The sequence below is a fragment of the Carya illinoinensis genome, chromosome 13 (assembly GCF_018687715.1).
Source record: "Carya illinoinensis cultivar Pawnee chromosome 13, C.illinoinensisPawnee_v1, whole genome shotgun sequence".
Lineage (NCBI taxonomy): Eukaryota > Viridiplantae > Streptophyta > Magnoliopsida > Fagales > Juglandaceae > Carya > Carya illinoinensis.
The window spans coordinates 2,852,872-2,865,252 of record NC_056764.1 but is presented as its reverse complement, the minus strand read 5'-3'; the positions used below and the strand labels follow the sequence as shown (position 1 = coordinate 2,865,252).

General features: G+C 35.7%; 1 protein-coding gene across 3 annotated transcripts; it reads left to right on the top strand.

Moving 5' to 3' along the window:
* The first annotated feature begins 1,333 nt into the window (after window positions 1–1,333).
* LOC122291847 (E3 ubiquitin-protein ligase BRE1-like 1) lies at window positions 1,334–12,321 on the top strand. Of its 3 annotated transcripts, XR_006236780.1 has the most exons (20): window positions 1,334–1,864; window positions 2,609–2,770; window positions 2,893–2,977; window positions 3,376–3,603; window positions 3,716–3,877; window positions 4,799–4,992; window positions 5,109–5,192; window positions 5,318–5,437; window positions 5,536–5,722; window positions 5,852–6,012; window positions 6,092–6,166; window positions 6,935–7,011; window positions 7,480–7,674; window positions 8,389–8,461; window positions 8,610–8,696; window positions 9,918–10,055; window positions 10,201–10,403; window positions 10,473–10,638; window positions 11,442–11,807; window positions 11,913–12,321. XR_006236780.1 is itself a non-coding variant. In XM_043099864.1 (19 exons), the coding sequence occupies exons 1-19, from the start codon at window positions 1,730–1,732 to the stop codon at window positions 11,571–11,573; spliced, it is 2,661 nt and encodes an 886-aa protein (XP_042955798.1). In that variant the 5' UTR covers window positions 1,334–1,729; the 3' UTR covers window positions 11,574–12,321. The 3 variants fall into 3 exon arrangements, 2 of the variants coding, with proteins under 2 accessions (XP_042955798.1, XP_042955797.1); XM_043099864.1 differs by having other exon boundaries at window positions 6,095–6,166; window positions 11,442–12,321; XM_043099863.1 differs by having other exon boundaries at window positions 11,442–12,321.
* The last annotated feature ends 60 nt before the right edge of the window (window positions 12,322–12,381 follow it).

Here is a 12,381-nt window from a genome sequence, read left to right as displayed (position 1 = left end):
TTACGTAAGTTGACAATAACGCACTTGTATATGTATCTTCCATTTTTAGTTCAGTAAAGGTTACAACTTGAATAAAAGTCTCCCGATCCTAGCCAATTAATGCTGGATGGTGCAATATTCATCATCATTAATGAACAATGACCACCCATCTGAAGCAGATGCCTCCCGGCCATGCGATCGAGTGAGGCTCTTTTGACATTAACAGTATTGGAATTTGCGCAGAAGATCGGGAGGCATGAAATTTCCATGATGAAATTATGAGGGAGGCAAGTGAGGTCGGTTTTCATTTCATAATTGACATGAGATCGTGAGGAGGTTGGTTGTTCTGTCAGTGTCCGGCCTCTTTTCTTTTCCCGATCAATATCATCACTTTGCTTTTTCTCTTCTCCAATCAAATCGAACGAGTTTGTATACAGTACTATAGCAGATGCCCAGATCAATAACTAGTGTCGGAAAAAAAAAAAAAAAAAACCATTGGAGTCCACATGATGAATCAATCTCTAGAAAGCAAAACGTGAAGCAATCATGCAGAAAGAGATTTCCTCACTTTTGAGTGTGGATGGATATATACGTACACACACACACACATATATATATATATATATATAATGTTGATAAGGTTCTTTTCCCAATTTAAAAAATGAAAGTAAAAAGTTTTGAAAACTTAAATAATAATAAAAATTTGAGTAATGATATATATAAGTTCTAAATTTATAAGCATTGTTTTCAGTCTTTTGTAAAAATATTAATTCCATTAATTTTTTAATTTTTTTTTGTAGTGAAATCTATTTTTTTATAAAAGACTTGCATAAGGTTTGTACATTTAAGACTTATATATATTTATATACCAATTTTTTATAAATTTTATGACTTTTATTCTGGATCGATAATTTGGAAAATTATTTTAATAAATTAATTTAACGGATTCATCTATTTTTTATTTAAATAATTTATTTACACAAAATACATAAGAGGATCATAATCTCAAATTTCGGTGTATATTACCTTGTCACAAAAAAAGGCGGAAGTTTCCATGAACACAGTGTTAAATACGAATCCCAAACAAAAATAGGGTGCGCAGGGCACAGCGTGGACCTTCTGCAATGGCCAATAGGACCCTCAAACTTTACAGAAATTTCCCAGTCGAAGCGACGGGTCCTGTGCTCGTTTCCACTGGCAATGCCAATGGGACTCCACCACGTCACCCTCTTCAACGTGACGTAATCATCGCCTTTAGATTCCTCAAACAGGTGGACGTACACAAACTCCGCCGCGCCCAATACCAGAATTGCCCTTCATACTTTCACAAAAATCCAAGCACTGTTTTTTATTTCCCATGCAAAATCCAAAGAATTGCGCATTTTCTCTCTCCTCCCCGTGCTTCAGAGGGATAGAGAGAGTTCGTCTTTAGAGAGAGAGAGAGAGAGAGAGAGAGAGAGAGAATAGAGAAAGAGAAGCCGTCTGATCCATACTCTCGGAGAGACGGAGAGATAGGTCAAATTAGGTTTTAGGGAAATCATGGGTTGGAAAGTAAAGAAGAATGTTATTTTTGGGTGGGGATTTTTGATTTAGGGTTTTGAGAAATTGATTAGTCTAGGGTTTGTTTCCGGATTATTCCAGTTCTTGGAATTATTTAGGGGGTTCTAATTTGTTGGTATTATGCTAATACCGAATCCTGGTGTTGCCTAATGCGAGTGGAGCTTGGGTTGGGTGGGTGCTAGGGTTTCCAATGGGCAGCACGGGTGAGCCAGACCGGAAACGGCGTCACTTTAGCTCCATATCGCCCACGGCTGCTGCTGCTGCTGCTGATGCGGCTGCTACTGCTAAGAAGCAGCCTTTCTTGCCCATTTCTGAAGACAAAAAGGTTAGGAACGCTAATTTCGGTTGTTTCAAATTTATCAAGAATTATATTATTAACTCAATAATTTGTGTTAATTTTTTAATAATATTTTGGTATGTTGGTTCATGGATTTTATCATTTTGTTATCTGGCTTATCTGAAATATATATTCACTTAGAGTGGTTTTGCATGGTTCTCTTTTACGAGCATAGAATTCCCATTGCTAGCCCGAAACTCTGTGACCATTGTTGGATGTTCTGTTGAATGACCCGGAGCCTGAAACTCTGTGACTAGTGTTGGATGTTCTGTTGGAATCTTTCTTTCCTGTTGTTAACAGCCTTTTGCTTTTACAAGAATTTTTTTGATAAGTAAGAAGATATTTCATTGATTTAAAGATAGACATAGCCGAAGTACTTTTTCTTTTACTAGAATTATTACCTGGAATATGATTGAAGTTGATATGATCTTCTCTGCCAACATTATTGGCATCTGTAATTTGGTTAAATAAGTGTTCATGTTTTTCTTTGTATTGTGCTTTTAATCTGACGAAGGTGTAAAACCTGGTTCTTTGACCAGGACAAGGTGATTTGGCTGGAAGGATTTTTCAGTTGGAATAGTTATATGCAGTGACTTTACTTTTAACATGATAATACTGACATCACTTTTTCTCACCAAGTGTTTTCTACTGCATGTGGGTTACAAAATATATATGGTATTCTATGTTATCTTGCTTGTTTTTAACTTGTGTTTTCTGTTTGCGGTGATGTAGCTTGATATTGCTGTTCTTCAATATCAAAATCAAAAGCTTGTACAGAAGTTAGAAGCCCAGAAGGTAGAGTATTTCTCCCTCGAGAATAAATTCTCTCAGCTAAAGCAGACGCAACAACCGTTTGATTTGACATTAGCAGTGGTCAATAAGTCATTAGATAAGGTAATAATTGTTTTTGTATACATTCCTGTGTTCTTTAATAATCTAAGGCAGCTTTTTTTTGGTTTATATATACATAATTGTATATTTCCTGATTATCAATTCATTCTTATTTTGGAAATCAGCTTGTGAATGACTTGGAATCATTTTCTATCTGTACAAGAGATTCAAGTAGCGAACGAGATAGCAAACATATGCTGGTTATGGACAGTAAGGATCAACTGCCTTAATGTTTGTGTTGCTTCTTCTTTTGTGGTGGTACTCCTATTTGATTAAATCCTTAGCTTATTCTAAGTGCCCTGAAATGTTATTAATATAATGATGTTTTGTTTTCGTATGACCTTCTGATTGCTTGTAATCTCTAGCTCCCTCTTCTAGATTTATAATCATTGCCATTCATATATATATGTATATAGCTCCCTTTGCCTGTTGAACTGGAAGATGGTTTGAAGTCTGATTTTGTGGTGGTTTTGCAACATTAGTTTTCTATATTTGTGGTGGCTGTGGTTCCTACTCAGCGGACTGTTAGATTTGTGTCACTAGCAAATGTCTAGAATACGTTATTGTGCAAATCTACTTGCTGATAAGACTTTTGAATTGCTTGCCAGATGGGGTTCCATCTACATCTAAGGATGCTTTTCTTAGTCGACTCACACAAACAGGAGCAACGGAAAATTCCTCTATGCATGATTGCACAAATCGCATGAAAGTAGATGGGGAAACTGCCACTGAAAAGACTAAGAACATTTTATGCAATATAGTAGCTGCCACTGATAACCTGTGGTATCTAAAGGATGATTTATCTGCTGAGATTTTGAAGGAGCTTCCTGAAGATGGTAAGGATTAAGCAGGATAGATGAATTTCACATAATTCTTGTTGTGAACTTGTTCGTCCTGTTGAGTTGCAACTTGCTCCTCACTTTATTCATTTATTGCTCTTTTTGCTAGGTTCATGCAGGCAAAAGACATCCCATAATTTAGTGAAAGAAGTTAAGAAATTGAGGATGGAATTTAGTGATCTTCATTTGAAGCACAAATCGATTGCAAGGGAATTGCAGAGACGCCAAGATATTCATGCAAAAAATAAGGCTGAGATGAAACATTTAAGAGGTGACTTTCATATATTTTAAATGTTCAGTTATTTATTTCTTGCAAGTTTCAGTCATTATGATCGAATCTTGAATGAGAAATCAAAGAATTTTGGTTAAATTGTTGGGTAGCCTCTTTCTCAAGAGGAAATTGAAGACTTCAGTTCTTAAAGAGGAATTTGCATACTTTGGGTCGGGTTTGGTTGTGCAAGGCATAATTGGATATGGTAGCAAGCTTACGGTTGGGCAATGGTTCAGGGTTGGCATATAATTGTAGATCTATTCCCTTAGAGAGTCTCTTTTATTTTAGTTATTTTTCCTAAAGCTGTTTTCCTATTCCAGATGCAAGTTGAAATATATGATCTCCTCTTGCATGATTCACCTTGCCCCCAGAAAGAATACAGGGATTTTTGACAATGGTAACGTTGATTATGACTATGTAGTTGACTTGCATAAATGTCAATGCATCTGGCATATTCACCCAAAACATAGGTAGAATGTATATTGTATGGCAGAAAGATTTAAGCATATTAGTTTTTCAAGCAGCAAATGATGCATTAACATTGCATGCAATGTTTAAATATTTGAGCCTTTGTCGGGTGTCTATTCTTGAGATCTGCCCCTTCATGTAAGGTGAAGGTTGGGACTGTATTCAACTATAGCTTCTCAGTATCTTTTCCCACTAAATAAAGGATAGAACTTAGTATGTGAAGATTTTGCCTACATTCCTTTGCATTACTTGATACTGTAAAAAGCCCACTGTACTAAGTCAAGATAATGAGACATGGTATTTGTTTTATGTTCCACATTTTTTACAGTCCCCTCCCACCAAACCAAAAGGAAAAAAAAATCTCAAAAGCAATATACTGGATTATGCATGGTCATTGATTTTATGCTGCACGATGGAGTAAATGATACTCATTTTTTTTTTTTTTTTTTGAAGATGAGTTGGAGGCTACACTTACAGAATTAGAAGAAAACAATTGCAATTTAGCATCTTTAAAAGCACAGAGAGATGCTGCAAAAGGGGCATTTTTCCCTGTCTTAAACCTGAGGAATAAGCAAGGTGCTGGTGATAGGGTCAGGGATAAGCAAAAGGACCTGCACGATATGAAGTCCTCTCTCAAAGAACTAATGGTAATCTAGTGACTTCAGCCATTTATTCCTTCATCTTGGATTTTCTCTCTTTGGGGAACATTTGAGAATTTTAAAACTGGAAGAGACAGTCATATTAATTGGACTCAGCTCCACAGGACCAATCTTCACGCCGGCTTATGGAACTGAAAGGTCTTCATGAAGAAAGGATAAAAATATTGCAGCAGTTATCTGGTTTAAGGGTTAGTTTCTGTAAAATTGATGCCTCTGCCGGTGTGATATTACAAAATTTCTTTCCAACAGATACATTTTGAACTACAGTTCTATTTATGCTGTTAAATAATTTGAATTGGGATATTCCTGACAGAACATGTTGAAGAATGTTAAGTCTATTACCACTTCCAGTGCTTACATCCTGGTACAAGATCAAATAGAAAAGTCAAAATCAGAAGTTCTGCAGTATCAGGCCTTATTTGAAAAACTACAGGTTGTAACTGGTCGGTAGTTTCATTTATGCCTCAATCTGTTGTCTTTTTTGGAAGGTTTTGGTTCTGACTTACCATGTCATTTCCTTGGAAATTGCAGGTTGAGAAGGACAACCTTGTTTGGAGGGAGAGAGAATTGACTATTAAAACTGATATAGCTGATGTTTTTCGAAGATCGTCTGCTGTTGCTGATTCAAGAGCAACTCATCTAGGGATAGAGATGCGTAAACAAATTGAGGAACGAAATGTGATTGAATCTAAGCTGAAAGATGCATCAAGAGAACCAGGTTACAATAAATATGATCCTTTTCTTTGGTCATTTAACATGCAGTACTGCATCTTTGATGGGCTATATTCAATAATGATGAAGTTTTTTTATAAGTAAAAAATAATGATGAAGATACTTTGCATTTCAGGAAGAAAAGAAATTATTGCAGAATTCAAAAACTTGCTTTCTTCATTTCCTGAAGAAATGAGCAACATGCAAAGTGAATTAAGTAAATACAAAGAGGCTGCTTCAGATGTTCATTCTCTTCGGGCTGATGTGCAATCTCTTTCTAGTACTCTTGAGAGGAAGGTGGGTATTTTTATTCATTTAGCCATATCCTTAGATGCAGTTTAAGGCTTCAAGCTCTTTTTTATTTTTTTCTCCGTAGCAGGTGAAAGAATCTGAAACCTTATCTGCCAGATCTGCTGACCAAGATGCAGAGATGCAAAAGCTGCAAGCTTTGGTATGATGTCTGTTACTTGCATCTGGACCCCAAACTATTAAATGGATACGGGATGTGGAATTGCTGTGAATATTTTTTATTCGCTTCTGCGCTTGTGTTTAAGAAATGTTCAGCATGCAGATGACATTTTTTTTTGGAAGTTAATTTATACCATGTAGTTACCAGCTTAGATTGCCTGTTACTTAAGGGCAAAAATAGTTCTGTGGGTGATTATTGTGTAAATTTGACCTATCTGGTTAAGAGTGTGCTATGATAGTGCTGTTCCTTGGAGACTTGTCTTAAATCAGGAAGCTACCCTACTACTAAAAGGTTTAGCAATTGTGGATAATTACAGAACTTTTTTTTTCCTAAGCATGGAGAATTATGAAACTAGAGTTTATATATATATATTTTTCTAAATAGAAGAATCTTATGCTCTCATTAATATAATCGTTTACTTATGAAAAAATAGAAGAACCTTTTACCTGGTTTTGTCATGTTGATGCATTTTTCTTAGAAAAATAATATCAAGCCCAGTTGTGTGTTTCATTAATATATTTTCCTTGTGCTCTTTTATCTGTATTGATGCAATCTCCTGTTACACATGCTCCCCCACCTGCCTGCCTGCATGCCATGAATAGAGGTCTTGTCTTGAGAAATATATTGGATGCTCTTGGTCATCAATCGTATCTTTGTTCAGAAAGGGTCCAATTTGCATGTTCTTTATCATTGTAATAGTGAATCTATCAATAATTTGGCTTTAGTATGTTTGGCTGTCTTCACTTGCAGGTCCAAGATTTGAAGGAAAGTGATATGGAGTTAAAGTTGATTTTGGAAATGTATAGACGTGAATTTACTGATTCAAGGTTAGAGAATCTGCACATTTTGTTTTTCCTTGTCCACATTTCTAATGATATTGGTATCGCTACTTTAAAAAAAACACTGGTAATTTGATGTACTTTGTTAAAGGCCCATAACTTTGTCCAAGGTTGTTAAATGTGCCAAGAGGAATCTTTCTACAATCATCATATTTGAATGGATAAACGTGTGTGCTTTTTTGTCGGAATTAAACCTAAATAAACTACCAAATCTTTTAGATGGGTAAATGGTGTTCCACAAATTGCAAGATGCTGTTATCTTCTTTTATAACACCTACATGATGTTGGTTCTGGTTCTGTAGTGTCAATATGATGCTACAACTGAATTTTGCATAAAAATAAATAAGTTTTGCACATTCAATTCCATTATTTTTTACAGGTTGCTCAGATGATGTGATATATTAGTTTGTTTAGTGTTATGATGTCACTGTTCTTAGAAATTTATAAGATCTGCAGGGATGTCATGGAAGCCAGAGACTCAGAATATAAGGCGTGGGCCCATGTTCAAACTTTGAAATCCTCTCTTGATGAGCGCAACTTGGAATTGCGAGTCAAGACTGCAAATGAAGCTGAGGCCATATCCCAGCAAAGGCTTGCTGCAGCAGAAGCTGAGATTGCTGAGCTGAGGCAGAAATTAGAAGCTTCCAAAAGGTTTGATTTACTTTGACAATGATGGTGAAAAATTTTATTTTAACCTGATGCTACTGTTGATCTGAGATGATTTTTAATGTTTATTCAATTCAAGTGGCTTCCTTTGAATCTGCATGTGTGTGTGGACAGCTGCAATTGTACTAAACTTGACAAGAAGTTGATTGGTATGTTGTGTGAATAGACATTAGACTCCACTGGTTTTTCTGGGAAGCTCTACCTATTAGTTGGTTTTCACTTTCAACTTTCTTTGGGGATGTATGGGATGGTGCACTGGTTGGGTATCGTTATATTGTCAATTGGAAAGGCTTGGAATGTAGCTCTGTTGTGAAGAATGCCATGAGCTGATATTAGAACGTTTGAGGTTGTTGATCTACCAGGGATCAAACTTAACCTTCAATTTCAAAGATCTCGAATATAGCCCTTTGACTGGATGATTATATCAAGCATGTTTTTCATTTACTTTTTGGGGACTAGATTTTGGAGTTTTCCCATGCTCTTGTTTGAGTTTAGTTCTCCTGTATATTTCTTAGTTTATTTAGCCTGGTTGGTATTCTGTGTGAATACTTAATGAATTCTGTTTATCATTTAGCATCATAATGATCTATGGTGCTTTATATTAACCGGCAGGCTGATATTCTAGCATTAGGTGGTGATTGTTTAAACTTGATAATGGCATAAAAGTTCTTACCAAGTGTAAGTTTACTGCTATTTCAGGAATACCTCGAGGCTAACTGATGTTCTAAAATCCAAAAATGAAGAAAATGAGGCTTACTTATCTGAAATTGAGGTTAGTTTTTTCTTTTTTTTTTTTTTTTGTATTTTTTTTTACTTATAAAAAAAAAAATCTTTTATCTAATGTGGTGTTCAACAAGGCTCTTATCAATGATGAAATTGATATAATTATTGTTCTGGTTTTTTTTTTTTTTTTTTTCCAGTCAATTGGACAGGCATATGATGATATGCAGAATCAAAACCAACATCTTTTGCAGCAAATTACTGAAAGAGATGACTATAACATTAAGGTAATTGTCTGTCCTACCATTTTCTTTTGTTTTAGATGAAGTGGTATCTTTCTTTCTTTATATTCATATATCTGACCTTTCTGGTTTCAAGTAATGTGTTTAATTCTTGATATGGATATGAAGAGATGTTCTTATAAATAAAAATGGATACGAAGAGCTCACATGTGCTTCATTGTCTTGGTGTATTTTTACTAATTTTATTTATTTGATTACTTTCGTATTGGTGGCTACTTGTCCTGATCAGAAGTAATGAACCATTATTGACATGGACGTCTTTGGACACATACCTGTAAATTTACGGAAGTAATGAACCATTATGTCTGTAAATTTTAGAGGGCTTTGACTTCTCTTATGAATAAAACTTCTTGATTACCTATCAAAAAAGTAAAAAAAAAATCTGTAAATTATAGATCAATTTTTTCTTATGGACAAATGCAAGATTTCATTGAGATGATTTGGACGCATTTTGTACTTGTGAAAGATGAAAAGAGTGGGTTGGCAGTGTTTATCTCTTAAAGCATCTGGGATATTTGTGTTTTGTGGTTACACGTCCTCTTGCTCCATACCTCGAATTGGCATAAATTTACCTGCCTTGGTGCTGTTAGTCGAGGGCTATTACAACAGCTGTCTGCTCATAAACATGTATTCTTATTTTATTTTTTGTATAGAGGTGGTAACTTCTAGATATGTCAATCTTGTTGCCGGTTTGGAAAAAAGTTTGGCACCTCAGCATCTGCTTTTTATACTGGAAAAGCGATGCCGATGTGTTTGGTCAAAACACGCTAGGTTGCCATGATAACTCCTTGTGATTTTTCTCCATTCATCTCATGATATAAGTTATGGGCACTTAAGATGTTTGCAATGTTTGTATAACAACAGCTATGACATGAAATACTGAGCATTGTTGCAACTGCATGTTGCTGCTGCTTTAAATAATTAACCAAATAATTTTCACTAAAAACCTGTTGCAGTTCTGCACAGAAATTCTTTCACAGAAGCTTCTGCAGTGCTTCTGCATTTCCAACCACATAATTTGTTTGCTATTAATGGACTTCTCCTGCAAATCTCGCTCATGTTGATATTTTTTTAATAAATGATGTGCATTTTATACTTATTGGTCATATGTCTTTTGATGCACATATTGATGTGTTACATTGTGGATTACCTGTTTAAGTTTTTCCGCATCTAATATCAATTTATGGTTTCCTTGTTTTTGTTCAGCTTGTCTTAGAGGGTGTCACAGCAAGACAACTTCAGGATACAATGATCATAGAAAAACGAACCATGGAGAGGGAGGTTCAGCAAGCAAATTCATCTCTATATTTTTATGACATGAAAGCTGCAAGGGTTGAAGATCAGGTATATCTCAGCCTTAATTTTGGATTTGAGTTTAACTTATGAAAAAAAAAAAAAAAAACTGGATTTGAGTTTATCAGGTATTGCTTTGAAGTTGGAAAATTTTCCCAGTACAAATTAATGAGTCAAAGTGATACTTGCTTTGCAGTTGAAAAGTTGCTCAGAACATATTCAGAAACTTGCAGATGATAAACTTCATAGTTCATTTACTTTGGAGAATTCACAAAAGAAATTATTGGAGATGAGAAGATCATCACAACAAGCACAGGAATCATTGGAGGACTTGCAATCTAAGGGTGAAAAAAGTCGAGTGACAGTTGTGGAGATGCAGATAGAACTAGAGAGGGAAAGGTAAAGAAAAGTTCTTACTTCCAATTTATTTTAAGTGCAGGCATTGGCTCATTTTTCATTCATTGTCAGGTTTGACAAGAAAAGAATAGAAGAGGAATTGGAAGTTTTAAGGAGAAAGGCTTCACATCTTAGAGCCCAGACTGAAGGCTCATCGATTGTCGAAAATCTCCGGGAGGAACTCAGAGAATATCGGGATATACTGAAGTGCAGTATATGCCTCGAGAGGACAAAAGAGGTTAGTATTTGATTTGTGATCTTATTACTTTGTTGTGTTGTTCAATGTTTTACCTATTACAGGTAAAAGACTCAATTTTCCATCTAGGGGTTCATGATGCAGCTGTCTATTAATTGCAATTTCCTGTTAAATGGCACCTAAAATCATCTCTTGCCAATTTAAAAAAATGGGGAATAAAAAGATCATCAATATTGTTAGAGGTATTTGCTCTTGGTTCAAGTAATTACCCCATATAACTTGAAGATGACAAGTGTTTTATATTACCTTTAGGTTTTTTAACTGATAGATATGGTTTGTTTATTTCTTGTGCTCACAAGGAATGATTGTTGCTTATATAACGAGTTTGGGAATACACTATTATCCTCCCTAAAATCTCGGTGGTATGAAGTTCAGTTAGGGCGTCCTGATTTGGCTAAAGGGCAAATCTACTGTTGGTTTGCTATACTGATATTTGGTTGTACTGGAATCTCACTTATACCCTGGGTGCTTTGGTTATGTGCTGCTATTGGGTTAGCTCAAGAATATAGTACAGATATTTTAGTTTGTTTGGAATGTAGGTCATTGATCTTAGATTAATGCTAGATACAGTTATAGGGTGCAAGACCCGCGCACTTCCTTCGAAAAAAAATGGGGTCCATAAAAAAATGATTTTTTCACGTAGGTTTCAAATTTACTTACTTTTTTCAAAGGAAGTGCGAAACTTGCATACTCTAGGATTGCAAATATAATTTCTCTTATTCTTAATCAGTATGAATGTAACGTTTTAAAAAATATTTTTATCAAGAGCCTTTCCTCCCTGCCAGGTTGTGATCACAAAATGCTACCACTTGTTCTGCAACCCCTGTGTACAAAGAATAATTGGAACTCGCCACCGCAAGTGTCCAGCATGTGCAGCAAGTTTCGGGCCTAATGATGTCAAACCCGTATACATCTGACAGGATGCTGAGAAAACTTTGTTTCCTGATTATTGGCGAGCCCTATAATGCTGTCTTCAGGTGCACAATGCCTGGTGCACGTGATTCGACGCTTGATATATGGATATACCAACAGGTTCACATGTATTGTTATTAGAGAATTGTAGAGAAGTAACATTAGCAGGAGCCAGTCAAGTTCTTGCCCCGTTTACCAACCAGTGGAAATCATCTTAATTTTGCTGGTTCTAGTTCTAGGTGGTTGATTTTACTATTTTTTTTTCCTTTGCTTTCATTATTTTTATTATGGTTTCTTTCTCATTTAACTGCTTGGAGCCCATGGAATCTTTCAATTTATTGCAGATTAATCAGAACTGACCCACTGCTTAATCCCAGAGAGAGCTTGGAGGATGCATGAGCTAATGAATAAAAATAATTTCACAAGTTTCATAGAAGCGTCCTTGCAATTTGCGCAACACTGGGGCGATGTAGGGTGTGTGAAAGTTTGTATTTTGTTTTTACCCAAACGGGTTGTTTCTGGTGAAAAAGCCTGGGCGGTAGCATAAATTTTGGCTGTGCGGTTTCAAGTACATATGTTGGTCAGACCATAGAACATGTCGGTTCCAATTTTGTCGTTTCTGGAACTGGTAATTTGTAAAATTGTAGCTTTATCTCCCGACGTTCTACTGTACTCAAACGGGGTGCCAGAGGTGTAAAAAGAGATGCTCAGATCACATAGTTCTTAATACAAGAGCGGTTCATTTTGATTTTATTTTAGTTTTTCCTTTACAGCATTGCGTTTATCCATCTGGCTGTAACTTCGTTCCTCGAT